The sequence below is a fragment of the Emys orbicularis genome, chromosome 5, assembly GCF_028017835.1.
Source record: "Emys orbicularis isolate rEmyOrb1 chromosome 5, rEmyOrb1.hap1, whole genome shotgun sequence".
In the NCBI taxonomy this organism is placed as follows: Eukaryota; Metazoa; Chordata; order Testudines; family Emydidae; genus Emys; species Emys orbicularis.
This window is the reverse complement of record NC_088687.1, coordinates 26,535,645-26,556,430: the sequence shown is the minus strand read 5'-3', so window position 1 is coordinate 26,556,430 and position 20,786 is coordinate 26,535,645. Positions and strand designations below refer to the sequence as shown.

The window sequence follows — 20,786 nt, the reverse complement described above, 5'->3', positions numbered from 1 at the left end:
ACCTAAGCAAGGGTTTAAGAGCTTTCCTGAGTTGGGAGCTTAGTTTTGCTTCCTGTTTAGTTCTGCCCCTCTCCACCTTTTGGTATATGTTTAGTAGTAAGGTATAATGTAAACTTGAAAAGTCTTGCTTGTTTTTCTCAGGGCATGATTGGTAGGGCTGAAAGAAATATTATGGCTGCATTTTACAGTATTGAGGTGAAAGCAAATTAAATGTCCATGCCTCACTTACCGCCTCCACTTCCGCAGGGTCATACCACACATTAATGTATGGATGCTGTAAGGCTTCATCCACTGATATCCGCTTGGCTGGGTCAATCACCAACATCTTTGACAAAAGGTCCCTGGCTTGGCTGGCTAGAGCAATGAAACCAAAGGAACACAGTGTCAGTACAAAATTACTACATGCAGGCATTGGTTAACTGTTGTAAAAAATAAGTAGGGCAATTTGTTCCCTCCAATTATTCTTCATTTGTATGAAATTCTGCCACTCCTCAATATAGAAAGAGATCCAGATATACACAGAGGATGAATAAAGAGCCAGCACAAGACTTGCACATTACGTAAGTCTCATGTATGCCCTCAAAATGGGTCCAAAAATGCTGATTTGTCAAAACAATTTTTTTTTTTGTGGGAAAGGGTTGGTTTTGATCAAATTTCAACTCAGAATAATTTTGGAGAAAAAGCTTTTAAATTGTCAAAATATTTTGTTTCTCCATGGACACAAAACATTCTGGTTTTCCAGTTCAAAAGGACTTTTCATTTCAAATTTTTAAGCTAATTATATTTTTAAAATAAAGTGGGTTGAAAGTGACCCAAACTGATTTAATTTCCAGATTTTTGGTTTGAGATTGATTTTTCATCCTGATAAGGGACTGGAAACTTTTCAAGTCCTCAAAACTTTTTGCTGGATAGCTCTAGTTCCAGCCCTATCCCCTTTCATCTGCCCTGTGGTGGTAGCAGGAAGAAGGGTGTTTTGGGAGTTCCTATACCAGCTATACATCACCAGTGGTTTCCATTTGCATTGAGGCTTTCCTCCTGGGACCAGATACACTAAATCTATAGTCAGAAACTGCCAGCTGTCCAGTGCAAATCAGCCATATTGATGACCCTGAGGATCTGGTGTGTGGACCATGGTCTGGGTTTACAAGATCCCCTTCATTGGGGTTTTTATTTTGGAAAACCAAACCCAAGAAGAGGAGTAGATCTGGAATCCATTTATTCAAACAACAAAAATGTTCTGGGAGTTTGGATAAAAAGTTTTAGTTTTCTCCCATATCTCTTGAGGAGAGGAATATTGAAATTTGACCCCTACCAACAAGTATCTTTTCAAGAGAAGAAACATTTTATGTTACAGAAAGTAGACTCTCCCAGTGTAGCAATATATGGCATTCTTATTGCTTGGACATTCATGACCATAGAGATGCTAGATAACATTGTTGATGAAGGCTCTGTCAAAATCCCGATTGTCTTATTCACCCAACTAGTGCTGAAACCAGTGGGTCATATCCTCAGCTGTTGTAAATAAGCATAGCCCCTTTTACACTTTTGTTTGACTTCTATGGAGGTATGCCAATTTACACTGACAGAGCATATGGCCCAGTGCACTTAATCTTATTTGTCAAGAAAGTTGGAATGTGTCCACTATGGTGTTGTAACATGGTTGAATATGGCAAGATTTCAGTAAAAGCTCACAATCTGTGAATTCTCTCCCGCTGATAACTAGCTGAATTTTTCCTATTTATAGCATAGGACCTGAATGGAGGCAGTTGTAGCAGTTGCTATATGATTTACTATTCAGAGTGCCTGGGAACAAATTAGTTGGTAGTGGTAGTGGCAAATGGAATATGATATTTAGCCAAGAGAGCAAAGTAACTCTCTATTCATTCTGACAGGAGTTTGAATAATCATCAGATGGAAGTTCATGTTGATGTCTGACTGGGCAAGTATCCAACAACGAAACAACCCCTAGTACCATATGATGGTCTATATGAAGTACAAGCCAAAACCTCTAATCTGGGACCAGAGCCCATAGTATTCTGGATTCATAGCAAATATGCTGCCAATCAACCCACAAACTGATTTTTGTTCTTATCCTAGTATTGGTTTTTTCCCCCCACTGTTAATAAATTCACTGCAATCTTTTTTTAAAGTTAACCAGATCATTTACTGCTAATAGTACTGCACATATATTAAAAATGCTTTCTTGTTTGAAACCATTTACTATTATCTTACTTTTTATACCATTTGAAGTGGACCTCTGATAGAAAACAAAGAACAAAACAAAAATAGATCAGTAACTACAAAAACACAACCCCTTCACTAAATGTATCTTATGTACCCCAGCGCACACACTATAAAGGTGACATCAAAGTGACTAGATAACATTATTTATTGTACTTTTTTAGGAAGGTACAAGGATTCGGGATGTAAAAGGAAAGTTTTTTTAAGACAGAGGAACCAAACAAGAAATAATCTTAAAAACAGACATTCACTCCATGCTTAAATAAAAGTGTGCTTCCTTTATCCAGGAGATAATTAGTTAACACCGTTTGATCATTATTCCCTTTGCATTAGCCTTAAATCCAATGAAAGACCACTATTCATTTTCATTGTAGGAGTACAGAAAAGAACTCAATGCATCCAAAAGCATTTGCTCAGACCTTTCACTTTGCTCCCAGATCTCAGACAACTGCCTTGCTATGAAACAGTTATTAACTGGAAGAGCATTCTGGGTAATGTAATGACATGCAAATTGTAGGTGATTAAGAAACATTATGTGTCACTGCAGCAAGCAACAAGAGGAACCCATGTGTGCAAAATTGATGCACACTGGAAGTTTGAAAAGGTTCCAAAGCTGTGACTGAAAATCCTTTTTATACTCAACACACATTAATCATTGTTTCTTATTGAAGGTCAACATCCTGTTCAAGTTAATCATGGCTTCAATTTATGACTATAACCATCTTACCACATGCCACTGCATATATTGTACAATGGAAATATGTAGCCCCACTGTAATTAAGATATCATTCTGCTTCACATACCAAAACCCAGTTGCTCCATTTTTCATAGTCACAAAGCCACTTACAGGCAGATATTAAACTGTAACTACATCAAGAGCAATTTTAGCTGGTGGCATTGATTCTTTTACTTTTCTTAGTAAAGACACCATCGCTTTTGTAGTCAGGGCCCTGGCTGCATTGACAGTTCTTTGTTTACAACAGAAGAAAATTTAATGCCACTGAGATCTTCAAAGAAGACTTTTTGGGCTCCAGTGTGTCAGAAAGAAATTAATAAAAATTCAGGATGTCCAAACTTGCTTATGGTACTATCGGAGTGCATAGCTGTACAGAATGAGTGCCATGAATCTGACATGCTTGACGTATTAGTCAATGACAACATATGTACCCTAGAGGCCTGGCTGCCCTAGCACCACATTTCCCTCAAAATCATATTTAGAACTAACTCCTTGCTAGATAAAACCAATGCAAGTGTCTTGGTCATTATAGCACCTGAATCTGATCTGATAAATAAACCCCACAATGTTTTCATGAAAACATCAACTGGCTAAAACATTTTACTTTTTCTTTCTTTACCACCCCGCCTTTAGATCTCAAGCACTTTTTCTTTTTCTCCTATCAGAGAACAGTTTTCAATAAACACATGGATGGAGCCTAACTTTGCAGACATTAAAAGTGCTTTGAAGATCTCAAAGTGGCATTAAATTTTCTTTCTAGTATCTTTTTTTACATCAATGACTCTCCCTCATCTTAGCAATGAGAAAAAAATTTATGACCCATTATATGAAACGTGTTTCAAAGTACATTAAAAATCAATTCATCTCAGCTGGAGAAAAAATATTTTTGTATTGCACTTGCTCATACATGCCCCACGCTCCCTCCTTGGACATACCTTTGAGTTTGTTGTGTTCTGAGTCGGCTGGGAAGAGAGAGTCTGGGAAAAGTTTGGGGAAAGTGAGACCAGCATACTTAGGTCGGTTCTCAACGTAGTTCCGCACCGTGGGTTGTAGCTTCTTCATGAATTCTGGGCATGGTGTTCCCAGCTGCTCAATTACTTTATTCCACTGGTCAATATCTGAGGAGAGGTAGTTAAGGGAAAAAATGTGCAGCCTACTAGCTTTTTTGTTTGTTTGGTTGGTTTTTAGCAACCCATAAAGGTACTTAATTCCCTCCCAAGATACTTTTCAATCAATATCTTGGTTCATCATCATGACGTGAAGCTTTATAAGCCATAACAGGTGAGACATTTATAGCACCTAGCTTACTGGTGGACACTGCACAAACAAATATTAATAATAATAGCTGGACACTCTCTCCCTGTTGGTCATGGATGCTAGTCTATTTCTGTTTTTAAATCCTAGCTTAATGGCTACTGTCTCTTACACCTGTGCAACCCCATAGACATCAGTAGGGCTACATGGGTGTAACAAATCTTATTTGTTCAGCTGGGCATATCAGTCATAACTGTCACATTGTAGTGGTACTCAGTGGAGTGAAAAGAGTTCTGCAAGGGGAGAAGTTACCCCTAACTTGTTTTCTCCTTTCTTCATGAGCGATCAATAATTTGTGAAGGACATTTTATTTGGGAATAAACATGCTAAGTGACGGAAAAGACATATTTGCCAGAAGTTCCTGGAGATGCATACATAAACTGAAATGCTGCATACTTGCATCTCTATTCTTCCCAGCCATTTATCAGTTCCTAGTTTTATAAAAACAACAAAAACTATTTGGCAAATTGTTGTAAAAATGTAATGTGTTTTCTTGACTGTTCACCATTTCCTCTAACAAATATTTTCTATCGGTACACAACGTACCAGTTATGCACAAATATTTCTTTTGTTTTCCACAAACATGACAACAAACAAGAAACAGTTGTTATGCCTTCATCATGAATGCTAGCTTCCACATGCTTTCATACTCAACCAAGAAACTCTCTCTCTTATTGGGGGGTTTCAACAGGCAACTCTTTTAGCTTTCCTGGAGTACCAATGAGCATATCTGCTGAATGATTTGTCACACTTCTAGACATGTTCAGAATATGCCCTGCTGTGTCAAACAACAACAAAAAAAGGGGAGGCAATGTTTGATCAAGGATATTGCCTTTAAAACCAGTTCCACCCCCCCATCACAGTCCCTGCATTCATCAGGCTAAGGATTTGAAGAACATGTGAGATAATATACAAATAGACACAGTGATGCACATGTTTCTACCAAGAGACTGTCACAAGCATATAGCTAAGGAAGCCTCATGAGAACCCATTAGAAAGAGAACATTCATTTTAGAAAGTCTATTTCTGATGCAGCACCGTATGAAGATAACCTTGTTTTCATTATTGTTAATTGTTTATTTACAGTAGTGCCCACTCTGTGCTAAAAGATTTCCAAACACTCAAAAAGAACAGCCCCCACTGTGAGGAGCTCACAATCTAAGGGCAGAAAAGTGGCCAGAGGAAAGGGAATAACAGTAGAGAAAATATATACAATTCACATTAGAGGTGGCTGAAAAACTGGAACATTTGGGGTTTGAAGTTTCCATGAAAAATGTCTCCTTTTGTTGTCAGAAAATTTTAAAATTCAATTTTTTTCAACCAACTGGTTAAAAAGTGGGATGAATTTTTCATTAAAATTTTGTCCCCCATTTTCACTGGAAAATGTAGAAATTCAAAAATTTTGGACCATCTCTAATTTGTATACAAGTCAACATGATTCACTGTAGGTTGCATGGCAGAAGTGAGTCTTTAAGAGGGCTTTAAATATGGGCTTTGCATATAAACTCATGGAGGTTGCACTATGTATAGAAAACATGAAGATAACTGTGTGATGAGGTTGTACCATGTGAGATCACATGAAAGAGGGCACAGAAATGAAAGTGTGAGCAACTAAAATGGGTAGACAAGGATGGGAACACTGGTGGAGCAGAAGGCATGGAGACAACATGAAGCTTGATGAGGAAAGATATGTAGGAGGGGCCAAGTTATGCAGAACTCTGAAGGTGGTGGGAAGATGCTTACATTTGATTTGACAGCCGATGAAAAGCCAATGGAAGTATGCAAAGAGAGGAAGAGTTATATAAGAAAATTGATGAGCAAAGGAAGGGAGCTTAGTGACTGCATTGTGTATGAACTGGTGGGGTCAATGTGTGTATTTGAGAGGCCAGTAATCAAGGCAGGACATAATAAGGGCCTGAATGAGAGATATGGCTGTGAAGATGGAAAAAACAGGATGGATCTTGGAGACACTGAGGAGGAAGATATGTTAGGATTTGGATGTCTGGGTCACGAGAGAGGTTTGTGGGCAGGGAAGATGGGGGTGATGTTGACAGTGACTGAGAAGGGGGAAGTAGAGAATGTTAGGGAGGGAAGTTCTGTTCCGCATGCGTTCAATCTAAGCTGACAACAAGACATCTGAGAGGAGATGGAAGAGAGACAAGCTGAGATGCGGGATTGGATGGAAGGAGACAGTTTAGTGATGGAGAGAGAGATTTGTGAGTCATCAACATAGAGATGATAGTTGATGACATTACCCACAGAGAGGAGTAAAGTTAGCGAAAGATGAAAGACAAACCCTGGGCAATCCCACTGAGAGTGGGAAAGGGGAAGAAGGGCAATTACTTATAATCTCCTAAATGGTGTTGTGTGTATGCCGTAATTTCCAGCATGGCTCTCATTTTCGTGGTCAGTTAATTGCTTTTGTTTATGTCATCTTGGAACCTCATCTACCATAGAACTCAGGAGTACTATTACCAAACTTCTGAGAAGCTTTGGGGACAGAAATAGGTCTCCTACCAACTAAATCACTGAATGTTCAAAGTAATGCAGCCACACCCCCAAAATCAATATAATTATCTAAGTTACATCATCATGAGGTACCGTCTTGCCTGTTTTTAACTTCTCTTACATGTTCAAGGTTTGCTTGTTTTTTATATGAATGATTGCTCTTTGTCTGCATCTTACTTCTGGACTAATGCTAGGCAAATTCTACAAAAAATTATTTGTAAACATTTGGTTAAGTAAAAATAATAATTATAGTTTGAAAAAATTCAATAGCCCTTTTACTTTGCTTCCTGTGAGCATTCAGATAATGAAACTTTTGTTGATAAACATTTTAATGGAAAGAGAATGTATTGCAAATACATATTCATGCCAGTTTTCACATAAGTATTCACACTGGCCAGCTAGAAAGCTCTCTGTAAGTTTGGGAGTCATTCACATTAAGGGACATTTCCTGTTTGTTCATTATTCAAAATCATTGCTACATGCAAAAATATTTCAGCTCATCAATTATTTGTGAACTATTCACTCACCTTTCATAAGTTACTATTCTCCTTGTGGACTGGAGAGTTATCACATAGTACTGGTTCTGTTCTCTGACTTGATGATTCCCAAACTCATAAGAGAACTTCCACGATAACTGCTGAACACTTAACACGTCTAATTTATACTTTTAGGAGTTGGATTTTGTGTTGGTCAATTGATTTTATAGCCTTGCCAAAAATGAAGCTAAATTAGTAGGTGAACCGAAAGGCTTCTCCTGGAAAGATAACATAATTTAGAGGGAGACCCTGCTGAAATACCTAGGTGCAGGAGTTGCTTTGAAGATGACACATGGTAGGTATATACCACACAACAAAACAATGAATCCATACATTAAGTGTCAAAAAAATCATATCAGGCGATGGAGGCAAAGGAAAGAAAATCTTTTCCAGGCATATTTTCATTTGGGGGAGCAACACCAGATTTGCCGATACAACTTTGCCTTTTTTGTGTACATTTGCTTAAATATATTTGGCAAAATAAGGGGTAACAAAACTACTACTACTAACTATAATCACCACAGCCAGAGGTTATGGGTCTATTCCAGGCATGGGTGGGTGAGGTTCTGTGTCCTGAGATGTGCATAATGATCCCTTCTGGTCTTTAAAGTCTCTGTCTACATGAGATGAACTGAAGTGGGTGTGATTTTCGTTTTGCAAAATTCAACCCTACAACCAGTGGCAGTTCACATTCAGGTGGCCATTTGCCCAAACTTGCAAAATCCAGAAGAGAGAAATCACAAATGTTACTATGAAGAATATGATCTAGCATAGGTGGAGATGAACTTTTCAGAAACAGACCTCTAAGTATAGATGCTATCAAATGAAATTTATCATGGAGCAGAATATGTCCTCAAATGAACAATCCATTTTACATGAGAAAACCGAGCCTCTTAAATTAATTCTGCCATCATAACCTACAAAACAAAGTATTCTAGCCCTGGGGTGAAGCCATTGTAGGCAGCTATGCCTACTCAAGCTGGAATAAATCTCACCATAATTAAAACAGTATGCAAATTAAATTAGAATTGATTGGGAATTTTATGATAAATTTTTTCCATCTGAAAATGTCAATTCATCAAAATTGAAACTGTTCCTAGGAAAGGTTTGGTTTTGATAAATTTCTTGATTAGAAATATTTTTGGAAAAATAATAATTTTCAAACAGAAGTTTCATTTTTCGGTTCAAAATGACATTTCATTTTTTAAAATAGTTAATTTATAGTAAAACCGGTTTAAAGGCTTAAAAAATGTTGACTCTCAAATGAAGTATTTTGAAATTACTGAAATAAAAATGTTTCAGCTCACCCAATCTGGATTTTTAAAAACGATTTTTATCCTGATTCATGATAGGAAAAATTTAAAATTTTTGAAATTTCATAGGATGGAAAACCTGTTTCTTGCCCTGCTCTAATAAATACAGCAGAGGCCAATATACTGGACTCATGACATAGAGAGGGGAGGCATTGCTGTCCAGTTATTGGAACAGGAGACCAGGAGTCAAAACACGAGTTCTACTTCCATTCCCACCACAGTCTTACTATATGAACTTGAACCACCTACTTCAGTTCTTTGTACTTCAATTTACCCATCTGTAACATGATTACAGGAGTGCAGTGAGGCTTAATGAATTATTTTAAAAAATTAATAAAAAAAACTGAGCTCCTCATATGAAAAGGGCTTTCTACATGTAAAGTACTGCTATTACTATATGTAATAAACAATTTTTAATACCTAACTTTTAAATCCATAACAATGTACTGATTAGGAGTTGTTTTTGTAGTGGATATAATATCAATCAGATACCTAGTATGCAAATGACAACATCAAACATTGCAAACTTCAGGTTTTCACAAGGAAACCCCTTAAAGAGCTGCTGATGCTTCATGGGAAAACAATTACTTGGGAAAGGTGCATGAATAGGGTTTTTGTTCCTTAAGATTTCCTTCTGGTTGTCTTCCACTTGACTAAATCTATGACTTGTGTCATCATAGCATAGGATCAGGATTTCAAAGGAGGAATAGATAGCAGAAACGGATGAGTTCTGTAAAACAATGAAGCTGCTTTTATAGATAAGTCCCTAGTAATAAAAGACGGGGAAGAAAAGTACAGAAGAAAAATGAGTCCAGATTGCTGCTTGCTTTACTCACCCTAGTATATTTTAGTTCTACTGTTACTTCTTTCTATTTACTTGCACTTAGCTTGTCCATTACTTTCCAAAAGTCAAATGCATGACAGGGTACAGTCATGATACAGTCGCATATTGGTCAGGCAGTAGCACCCCATTTCAGTGTCTGGTTTTGTAGAGTTATTGGGTCAAATTTATCCATGGTGAACTTTCTGGTGTAATTCCTGTGATGGTACCTCCCATATGGCTTTATGGAAATATGCATATGAATGTATATATATATATATATATATAACATAACTATAATGTGTTTTATACTACATATGCCATGTAACATATCTCTGTAAAGGTTATGATCTATTGAATATATTAATCCTATTTGTATGCATGTATCATTTTTGTATTCGAAGTTATGAATATTGGCTGCATACCTGTTTGATTCTAAGTAGGCTGTAGTGAAGCAGTTGGTCAGCTTCCTGAGAAAAGACTATTCTCAGTAAGTGCCCAATCCAGAAACACTTAAGCCAACAATGAACTTGGAGACACCAAAACACATCTGGGCTTTCCCAGGAATGTGGCTTGGCTGGTAAGGAACTCAGTCATGCATGGACATGTGACTTGCCCAGGTGACTCCAAAAGCTGGACTTTGGAGAGGGGAGGGGGTCTCCACCCACAAAAAGAAAGTCTATTTAAGCCCGTAGGAGACCCCTCCATTTTGTCTTCAGCTGGCTAAAGACAGAGCCTCTCCACCCCCGAGGATACTTGAAAGAAACTGGAACAAAGGACAGTGTGCAAGGGGTGTGAGTGATTACTGGAGCCAGGCTAAAAAGAGATTAGTCTGTAAAAGGGAGCATTCTGGAACTGGTGAGGATCTTATCTGTATTCAGTTTGATTAGACATAGATTTGTGTGTTTTATTTTATTTTGCTTGGTGACTTACTTTGTTCTGTCTGTTACTATTTGGAACCACTTAAATCCTACTTTCTGTATTGAATAAAATCACTTTTTACTTATTAATTAACTCAGAGTATGTATTAATACCTGGGGGAGCAAACAACTGTGCATATTTCTCTATCAGTGTTATAGAGAGCGAACAATTTATGAGTTTACCCTGTATAAGCTTTATACAGGGTAAAATGATTTATTTGGGTTTAGGAGTTGGGCATCTGAGTGTTAAAAACAGGAACACTTCTGTTAGCTGCTTTCAGGTAAACCTGCAGCTTTAGGGCAAGAAATTCAGACCCTGGGTCTTTGTTGGAGCAGACAGGAGTGTCTGGCTCAGCAAGACAAGGTGCTGGGGCCCCGAGCTGGCAGGGAAGGCAGGGGTAGAAGTAGTCTTGGCACATCAGGTGGCAGCTCCCAAGGGGGGGTTTTGTGATCCAACCGGTCACAACTCCATTGACATAAATGGCTTTACACCAGGGAAAAATGTCTCATCCTAGATACCTTTCCACCCCATTGTTGATTGGAGATCAGTGACAAATACCCAGAGGGGAAATGGCACACTTGTAAAGAGTGGTCAAATGCGCAGTGACACAACGTCTAGATATTCAGAGCTTGGAAAACCACTTGCTTACTTGCCACTGCAGAGACAAAAAGCTTTCCCTGGCCAGTGTGCAGAAACAATGTCCTCAATGCTGCAAAATATAAACTTTAATTTAAAACAAATGTCTAAATCTGAGCCCTTGATGCATATGTAGTGGTCAAAAACAGAGATGATGTGAATGGTGGCTAAGTTGCATGTCGGTAAATGGAAGTATGTGAGTGTGAGTGTAACTTGCATGGCAACAGAAATGAGGTGACTGGAGTGGCATCAGGAAACATTACCACCATGATGATATACGTGGATTTAAGGTGAAGTAGGCTTCCCCTGGGCTCAATAAGGAAGAGTGCCTTTCATTAGTTTTGGGTAGTAGACAGGGAATAATGATTTAGTTAATAAAGTGGGGGAGCAATTCATATTTTAGGATAAAGGCAGGGTCCAGATGTGTATATTACAATGTGTTTATGGTTTCAGGTACATTAATTATAATGCCTGCTTGGTCTTTGGCAGCGATTCAGAGCTTTGGATAGACTTCTGGTGTATGGTGTCTGATAGCACAAACAATTAATTAGATGTCAGGTAAGTGACGTAGCCCATTCTAACACAGCAGCATCATCCACAGATGTCAAGTACCAGAAAGACGATAAAGAGGGCAATTCATAACCAGAAGGCATGCTGTTTGTTCTTGAGCTCCACAGGGGCAGGATGGGGAGCTCTAGCACCCCCAACAGTAAAGTTGTAAGTTAAACCACCCATGATCACAACATATCCTGCTGTAATGAAGAAAGATCTTTCCGTTCATATGGTTGTTCTGAGGGGCATGTGAGAGCTGATCCAGACAGGCTAGGGGACACAGATCTGAGTTGTCTATCTGCCAAGAAACTTGCCATCGATCCAAAATATTGTCCCACATGACATGTTGTTGCCGTGCCTTAGAAAGATCATGAGAGGCTCAACTATTTCAGAAAAGGGACGTCTTTGACTTTAACTAGTATTTTTTAATGGGGCTTTCCGATGAAATTGTGAATTAAGCTGTCTTGATACGTAGCTGCGCATAGTAATGCAGCCAGGGCCCTGACTTGTCACCTAATTGCCAGGAAAATAGTGCCAGCCAGGAGCAGAACGTTAGAAACTGGAGTTGTCCAGCTCACACCAGTGATGATACAAAGGCAGAGTTGATCATTAAGTCCAATATCCACAATGACGACTGGAGATCCATGCTCCCAACACAGTATTTGGTAGGTGCAATAATTAGGGCATTGGTAGATGTCCATAAGGTTGCAGCACTACTGCCCCATGAGTTGACAACAAGCCTGTGGAGGTGTGCAAATCTTGGCTTGATTTTATTGCGTCTTCTTGATGCGTTTTTGACAGGTTAGAGTGTGGTCAAGCTTTATCCCCAGATAAATAGGGTACACTTCAAAAATGATTGGCTAATTGCTCAGAAGGACCTGCAGCTGTCGATGAGCTAAGATGGCTAGATGGAAACAAGATGATACTGTCTTTAGTGCATGCAGTTTAAGATACCACTTCAAAAAAAGTTCTAGGCCAAGGTGTCAAAGTCCGATGACAGGCAGAATTCCAGCACCTCAAAGCTTCTTCTAGCTATTTCAAGCCAGATGTCAACAGTGTACACAAACTTAGTTGCCGAGGTGGGTGACAGGTCAGGTGTGTGTGTGTCGTGCGCATGCGTGCCTTCACCCTGGCATCCTCCATTAACCCCCGAGGGGGAGTGGGGAAAGACCAATCCTGATGACTTGGCCTTTGGCACTCTGACAATCTTATAGCCGAATATAGAGGGAATCTCTGCCCCATGCTTGATATTCTTCAGCAGCTAGCCAACAATATGATCATGGATGTTTTAATGCTTCAAGAAACCCATTCCACCAAGGACTCTCAATTACAGATCAAGGATTACCAGATTGCAACTGCCACTTCTCATTGACAGATTTGAATTTTTATCTATGTGAAACTTGGACATAAGTTTCAAGTATGTGGATACTCTGAGGAAGGCAATATCATCTCCTGGCACCTCAAACTTGTAAATGGCATAAAACAGATGAATATTTACCTCACCTCTTTTGAACAGTGGCGACACCATCTGCTCCCTCTTGTTCCACATCCTGCAGTGGTGTGCTGAGACCTCAATTCCCCTCGCAGGAATGCCAGCCACATCACTGATTCCTCTGATGTCAAAACACTCCTTGACTGGGCAAGTGTTGCCAATCTATCCTGGCTTTATGATCCAAAGAGGTCTTGTCCTTTCCACTCAGCCCATTGGGGTACTGGGGTACTTGTGTTTGCCTCTGTAGACATCCATTTTCCATCCCTTAGCATATACTTGGAAATGTCCCACAGTATCAGCATCACTCCCTTTTAATGGTGATAGCAGTGGCAGAAGAAGTGAACACACGCAAGAGATGGACCTTTCAGCGTGTCAACGGGGACCGCTTCAGAGAAGAAACAGAGATTCCTCATACACAGGAAGTCATGGCATATGGGTGATGATGTGATTCTGGCTTACAAAGTCTTGTATGAGACTTTGCTAAGTGCAATTAGAAAGTTAATTGCATGTGGTTTTCATAGGACATATATCACCGGCTTGGATGGTGTTTGTGACAACCACTATCAAAAAGTCAGATAGTTTGCTTCACCTGAGGGGACAAAACAGGCTGCTAATATTCTAAGGGACTGTCTTAGTGTTAAGAGGCAGAAAAGGTGGCCCACACATGTTGAAAGTCTGGATTTCATGCACTCAAGTCGTAGGACTTGGGACCTTTTCGTTGCCATTGGGTAGAAGAGACCCCAACATGCTCTACATATGTTTCAGCAAATGCCATGGAAAGTCACCTTGCGGCCAACAACTTACCAGTAATTACAAACAGAGATCCTGATCAGAAGGTATCATCTGTTCTCAGAAACTTCAGTCAACCCCCTCAGCTGACTCCAGCTTACACCACCCATTCACTAGGGAGGAATTGGAATCAGTGACTTCTTTCTTAAAACCTTAAAAGGTTCCTAGGCTTGACAACATCCAGGGAAAGTTCCTGTGTCACATGAGCTGATCCTGTAGCAACTTTTGGCTAAGACTCTATAATACTTGTCTGGAATGCTGTACTGTTCTAAAAGTCTGGTGACACTGGAAGAAAAGTGGATGATCTGAAGAACTGTCGTCCAGTTGCTCTGATCAGAGTAACTTTTAAGCTACTTGAGAGACTGGTACTTAAAAGCTTTTAATTGACCCACATTACCACATTACCAGGCAGTGTTCTGAGCAGGCCAAAGTGCTAAGGATCACTAGACTGACATATTTTATGAAGGATGCCTTTGAGGTAGGACAGAAGGCTTGTACTGTTTTTGTTGACCTCTCATCAGCACCAGTTTGGCACTAGTCCTAAAATTATACTCCATGATCCCAGAGAAGAATCTCGTAGGTTTTATTATGCATATGATTACTAACCGAACAGTGATTGTCAAGTATGAAGCTGTTTCAAGTCTCTCATGTCATATGAACAACGGATTTCCCTGGGGATCTGTACTCATTCTGATGCTCTTTGGATAGACTGACATGGTAAACAAATGCCACGCTTGAACCACCAGGTCATGTATTCCTTAGGATATTCACAGCCTCAGGGAAAACATTTTTCACATTAAAGTTTCTCTATTTTAATACATGACATTGTTATGCTGTGCTAATTGACTCAGCCTTATTATTTAACATCAGAGTAATCAGTACACTCTTTAGAAAGTTACAGGCGACACTGAAGTGTCACGGGCATTTATACAAAAGCTATTTTTAAAAAAATTCTAAAGAAATTCCCTCCCCCACAAAAAATATCTTTATCCCAATTTTAAATGTAAAAATATTATTTATTAATGTCAGGAGGAGACTTTAAAAGAAAGTTTTGTCAAACTCACGAATGTTGGAAAACCTAGAAGTTGGAGGACTAAAAACCAAAACATATTAGAAAATATTGACATGTCTAGTTAAGGTCACCCAAATCACCTTAACTTATACCCCTCTATCTCTCTCACCCAAGAACAACCAAAACTAAGGCAAAAAATAATTAAAGGCAATGGATATCTTAATCACATCAGTGACTCCAAAACAGAGAGGGAATCTAAGTGGACAGGACCTTTTTCCTGTGGGTAAGATTAATTACATGCAATTATGGCATTTTTGACTGAAGTTAACAGGTACTTACATTGCTAGGGTGAAATGGTCCCGTCTTCTTTAAGACCATAGACATTCACCCACGAAAACAAAAACAAAAGCAAGATTTTTACATCTCTTCACAAAACGTGACCACATTTGAGTACAATCATTCAGGACAATACCCCAAAAGTACACGTGGTTTCAGATGTAAAAATGATGTCACAATCTGAGAATTCTAGTCATTGGGCCCAATTTCTTATTTATACTATGACAACTTTTGTCATTCTAAGGGCCAGATCCTCAACTGGTGTAAATCATCACAGCTTTATTGAAGTCAATGACATTTTATGTCAACTGAGGATCTTACCCAGGTAGTATAAAGGGCCCTTAAAATAGGTGTAAATATACTTTGCTGCAGAAGCATAAAGTGGACTTAGTGTAAATAAGAATGAGGCTCACTATGTCTAGGGCTACCGCTATTTGGTTCTTGCTCACATGATCAGGGTCTAATAGATCACCATATGCGAGGTCGGGAAAGAATATTCCACAGCTCAGATTGGTAGTGACCTTGGGCTTTTCTCAACTTCTTCTGCAGTGTGGGGGTGCAGGTCACTTGCTAGGATTATCTGGGTATATATCACTTAATCAATTCCCTGCATCGCAAGGGGCCTCATGCATTGGTGCATCTCAGTCTCCCCTATTGTCTACCTATGGCATATAACAGTCTAGTCTCCTGCAAGCTGTAATACTTGGTCTTACATTGGTCATTGAGTTCAGTACACAGATGCTGAGTTGTGTTGGTGGCTGTGATATACAGGAAGTCAGACTAGATGATCTGGTGGTCCCTTCTGGCCTTAAACTGTATGAGAAGACTTGATCCAAAATTAAATACATTACATGGAATGGTGTGACTTAGGATCACTATCATATCACAGATATATGGGCATAAAAGACAAAGGCCACTTACATATTTCATTGCTGCTCAACAACACAGTAAAACTATGCACATATATGGATTTAGTAGATGGACTTCCAAAAGTCCTTATCACAATCTTCTTCATCAAGAGTTCTTCAGCAAAATATCGCCACCAAAACCTCAAGGGCAACATGTGTGCAGGATGGAAGCTTAGCAGGGGAAGAGCGCAAAGTTAACATCATTTGGGTGAAGGTTTATCTTGAGAGTGGATTCTTAAATTGGAATTTCCAAAATTTCCAACTGTTTTTTTAAACTAACATTCTCTTAAGAGTTTTTTCGCCATTACTAGTCAGTAAATAATCACATCCTTATCCCGAGATTAAAATATCTATTTTCCTAAACAAAAAAGTCTATACCAGGAAAATACTTTAATGTAAAATATTATTGCAAAGTTAAAATCGCACAATGAAGCCCTGACCAAGTCAGGAAATTCAGAAGTTAAGGTTGAATGTGTAACCTTTAGCGCCGTCTCTTGGGGCACATATGAATAATGATACTTGGCTCAATCTTCTTTATATAACTCAAAGGAGTATTTCCATTGAAGCCACCTGTGAGAAAGGTGAGCAGAGTTTGTTCCACAGTTTTTAATCCAGATTTCGCTCACACACTTCAGTGGGATTACCTACTTGAGTAAATTTAAGCCAGTGGAACTAATCACACATCTAAGGAGAATAGGGTTTGGCCCTAAGGGAAAACAGTACCGTTATTTCTCAAAATAATAGAATCCTTTCTACAACTGTAGACATATACTACTAATAAAAGAAAGACTGTGGTCCCATAGTCAAAGATTGACCTCAGACAAACCTCTTTAGCAGGAGCACGCTCAGTGTCAATGGAATCTTCAGGGAGTTTAGCTACTAAAATTTAGGAAGTCTTTGCCAAGCACGTGCAAATTGCAATTTTTCTAACTGGCCAGATAGAGGTGAATTTTTACAGAGACAAGAAAAGGCACATCTCTGAAACATAAGGCCACCCCCTGCCAAATTTCAAGCCCTGCTAAGAGCATGGTCACCAGAATTTTTTAACATGGGCAAAGCAACATATTTTTCCCTAGCCTCATTCTTGGAAATGGCTTAACTGTTTTTGCTAAAATATTCAAAAAACATTGATCCTGAAGCAGATAAATGATATGGATAATTTCAGCCCAAATGGTTAGATTTGGCAAAGTCATAAGCAACTGAAAACAAGATCTTATAATGGGAATTGTCAGTGAACCCTAATAATAGGTGGTGCTACCTATAGCCCCACCTATAATACATACATACCCACAGGCCCATACATTTCTGCAATAATTAAATAAACTGCATTTAATTTTCACCTTTTTACTATTTTCATCTGTGTTTTCATTTTCTCTTTCACGTGCTCTCATATCTATATCTACACACCATTCCTACAGTGAAAGAGAAAACTGTTTATACGTAGGTCCTTTATAAGTACTGTTTCACTTTATCAGTAGTGATCATATGTGGTGGAAAAAGGTACATATACTGTTTCTTTATCCGTAAATGTGTCAACTGTCCTTCAAAATTACAGAGGACCAAGGTCTAGAATGGGCAACATTTAGTCCTGAACAAACAACAGGTTTGAAGTCCAATATCTTGTGATTCATCAGAGTAGAAATGGGAGCTTTTAAACTAGCAGCTAAACCATTAGAAATCTGAAAATGCCTATAGTATAAGGCATTTGTTCTTAGCCTTGTTAGACCCTGATGTCAAACCATATGTAACATTATTAATTATAGAAAAAACTATTCTAGGTCACTTTTAATGGCTTCTAAAATGGATTTGGTATACTTCCATCCTTGAGTCCTGTACAGTTGGATGCATGGTGTAAGGCATCTGGTTTTCCAGATGGAAGCAATTATTTTAAAAATTGCTAAGACAGTTCTAAAATAGTTTTTAAAAATTATGTGGCATACACCGAATTCATGATTGCGTGGTAGAATATGGCTTCATAAATGCTGAGTCATATGGCCATCCCATACTCATGCTGATAAAAGTTTACATACGACGCCATCAGATTTTCCCCATACATGGTCGTTATATACATTCCCATATGCATTCACACCACTGAATTCACAAATTTCCTAGTGAAAGGTTACAAAATTTGTTTGGAAGCTGTGCTTAAAAAAAAAAAATAGCTATGCATAACCTTTGCTTTCATAGCTAACCACAGGAATTAGGGTGAGTAAAGCACCTGTTACTCCTTTGTGCAGGCGACTCAAATCACAGGTAGCATTGTGGGAACAAGGGCATTCTCTGTGGGGCTGATATGTCCCTTCTCCCCCTACCCAAGAGAGTGGAGTACATGCAAAACAAGAGGAACCTGGGAGGCAGAATCTTGCTCAGAGCTGGTGAAAAAAGCCATAATTCATCCCTTAATTGAAGGTCCTGAATTGTAGGCCCTCAACCATAATTCCAGCGTTGCTGCAACTGAGATTGGACAGAGGCAAATATGGTACCAAAAAAGTGTTCCACCTCCTATTAACCGGCTGTTATAAACTGTAGCACAGCCGAACACTGAAAACGCTAAGAAAGGAGTGCAGCTTTTTACAATTGTGGGCCAATGAAGACTGAAGGGACTGTTAACGATGTAAAACTTCCATCTACAATTTGACCATTTCTCAGAGACGACTTGTAAAAGAATAATGGCTAAATTCTGCTCTCGGTAACACTTGTGTGCACCCAATTAATTTGGAGGGTTTACAATGGTAAAACAGAGCTACACCTGCTTGCAATTTGTCCACAATCATATTTGATTATACTATTTGCAATTCTAGCTATTTTGGTTTGTTACATAAGCCATCCAATTCAGAAAACAGAAACAATATCATGTGACTTATATACCAAACCAAACTCACATGACTTGCAAACTGTGAACTTTATAATCAAATATACAATTTAAAATTCGCTTTTGGTGAATATTCAAGCTTTTGAATTTGTAATCACAAATGCTGACTCCATGGGTGCTCCGGGGCTCAAACACCTACGGAAAGAAATAGGGGGTGCTCAGCACCCACCAGCCACTGTGGTTCCAGGACTCCTGGCTGGCTGCCGATCAGCTGTTCGGCAGGCCCAGGGTTGGCCAGCAAGCAGCTGCCAGGAGGCGCTCGGGGGAGGTGGAGAGGAGCGAGTGACGGGTGACAACAGGGGGAGAAAGGGTGGGGCAGGAAGAGGCAGAACGAGGGTGGGGCCTCGGGGAAAAAGGCAGAGCAGGAGTGGGACCTTGGGGCAGAGCAGGGGTGGAGCACCCAGCCGGGGGAAAAAAGTCAGCGTCTGTGTTTGTAATTGCTTTTCATGAGTATTTGTGTTAGTCTTGAGCATTCAAATGTTCATGCAAGGTGAATGTAAAAGCATAACAAACACTTTTCAAATCAAATTTTGTTTGTTAATTGAAACAGATATTTGCAGAAAATTTCCTCACAGATTCTCTCTGCTTGACTGAGAACAAAATTTGGTCCACTGACTTTCTTAACCAATTTCACTTCTTTCTTACACCTGGCAATAAAAAAATAATCAGATTTGTAAGTCTTCTGTTGCTCCTATGTGATATTTACTTGATAGAGTAATGATAAAAGTCCTACTTGTGCAAAACACTTAAGCATGTGCTTAATTTTAGCATACCTTTGAATCCAACTGGAATGAATGCGAATGAAGCATATGCTTATAATTAAGAAAATGCTTAAATGCTCTGCTGAATCAGGGTCACAAAGGTTATAGACCTTATTTCCTGCTGCCATGACTCCATATTGTGTGACTCCAGTGAATTCAGAGTTCAAGAGCATAACTTGAACCAAAGAACCGAAGCATAACACATCTTGGGCCTGATCTTTTAAATTTCTGATTACCCCCAATTTCCATTCACTTCATTAGATATTGTGAGTTCGGTAGCTTTCAGGGGGCACTCAGGACCTTTCAGGATCAGATCCCCTTATTCTCTGAAGGGTGATGAGACGAGTTGGATTTGGTTGTTATGACATGCATTAGAAAAGAATGTTTTTTCCAAGAAGGATGTTCAACTGTTTGAAAGAGAATTTATAAGTTGCAGCAGAGTACCAGTGAAGAAAGTAAGGGAACTGCTGAAAAATACAGCAGAGTTGCACGTAAAATGCAGTGCACATATAGCACCATAAATATATACACAAATAATGTTGCTAATATCATTTATTATTATAGTAGCACCTAAGAGTCCTAGTCATGGACCAGAACCCCATCATGCTAAACATACGAGGAGACCATGAACTCAGTTAAGGAATAATCCCAAACGAATCAGCAGTTGCTAATGGCGGATTTCTGGGAATTATTGCTATAGTAAACTGAATTTAATACGTTAATTATAGAGGCTTTTTGTGATCTCTTTTTAATAAGTATAAAGCTGCGTGAGGGAAACTCATCTCTTAACATCAATATATAGGGCATGTTCAAATAGTTTTATACTTTTTCCTGGTAACATTTTTAATTAAATCTAACAAAGCTAAAGCTATCAGCCTAACAAACAATGGAACTACAGCGCTGAGCTACAGCAGTCTGAATGCTTCACCCTATCCCACAATTTCCGTAGAACAACCAGAAACACATCCTGGGCTGAATCCTTAGCTAGTGCGAACTGGAATTACACTGATTCACACAGCAGAGAATCTAGCCCAGTCCA

General features: G+C 39.1%; 1 protein-coding gene across 5 annotated transcripts in view; it reads right to left on the bottom strand.

Moving 5' to 3' along the window:
- MAPK10 (mitogen-activated protein kinase 10) overlaps positions 1-20,786 on the bottom strand; it is a 120,559-nt gene that overhangs the window by 34,853 nt on the left and 64,920 nt on the right. For 4 of the 5 annotated variants that reach the window (XM_065404618.1, XM_065404619.1, XM_065404620.1 and 1 more), the window contains 2 exons: positions 3,913-4,095; positions 230-354 (listed from right to left, as the gene is read on the bottom strand). In XM_065404618.1, coding sequence (XP_065260690.1) covers positions 230-354; positions 3,913-4,095 — 308 coding nt within the window. The remainder of the gene's footprint in view (positions 1-229; positions 355-3,912; positions 4,096-20,786) is intronic. The other variant, XM_065404622.1, reaches the window with a different exon arrangement.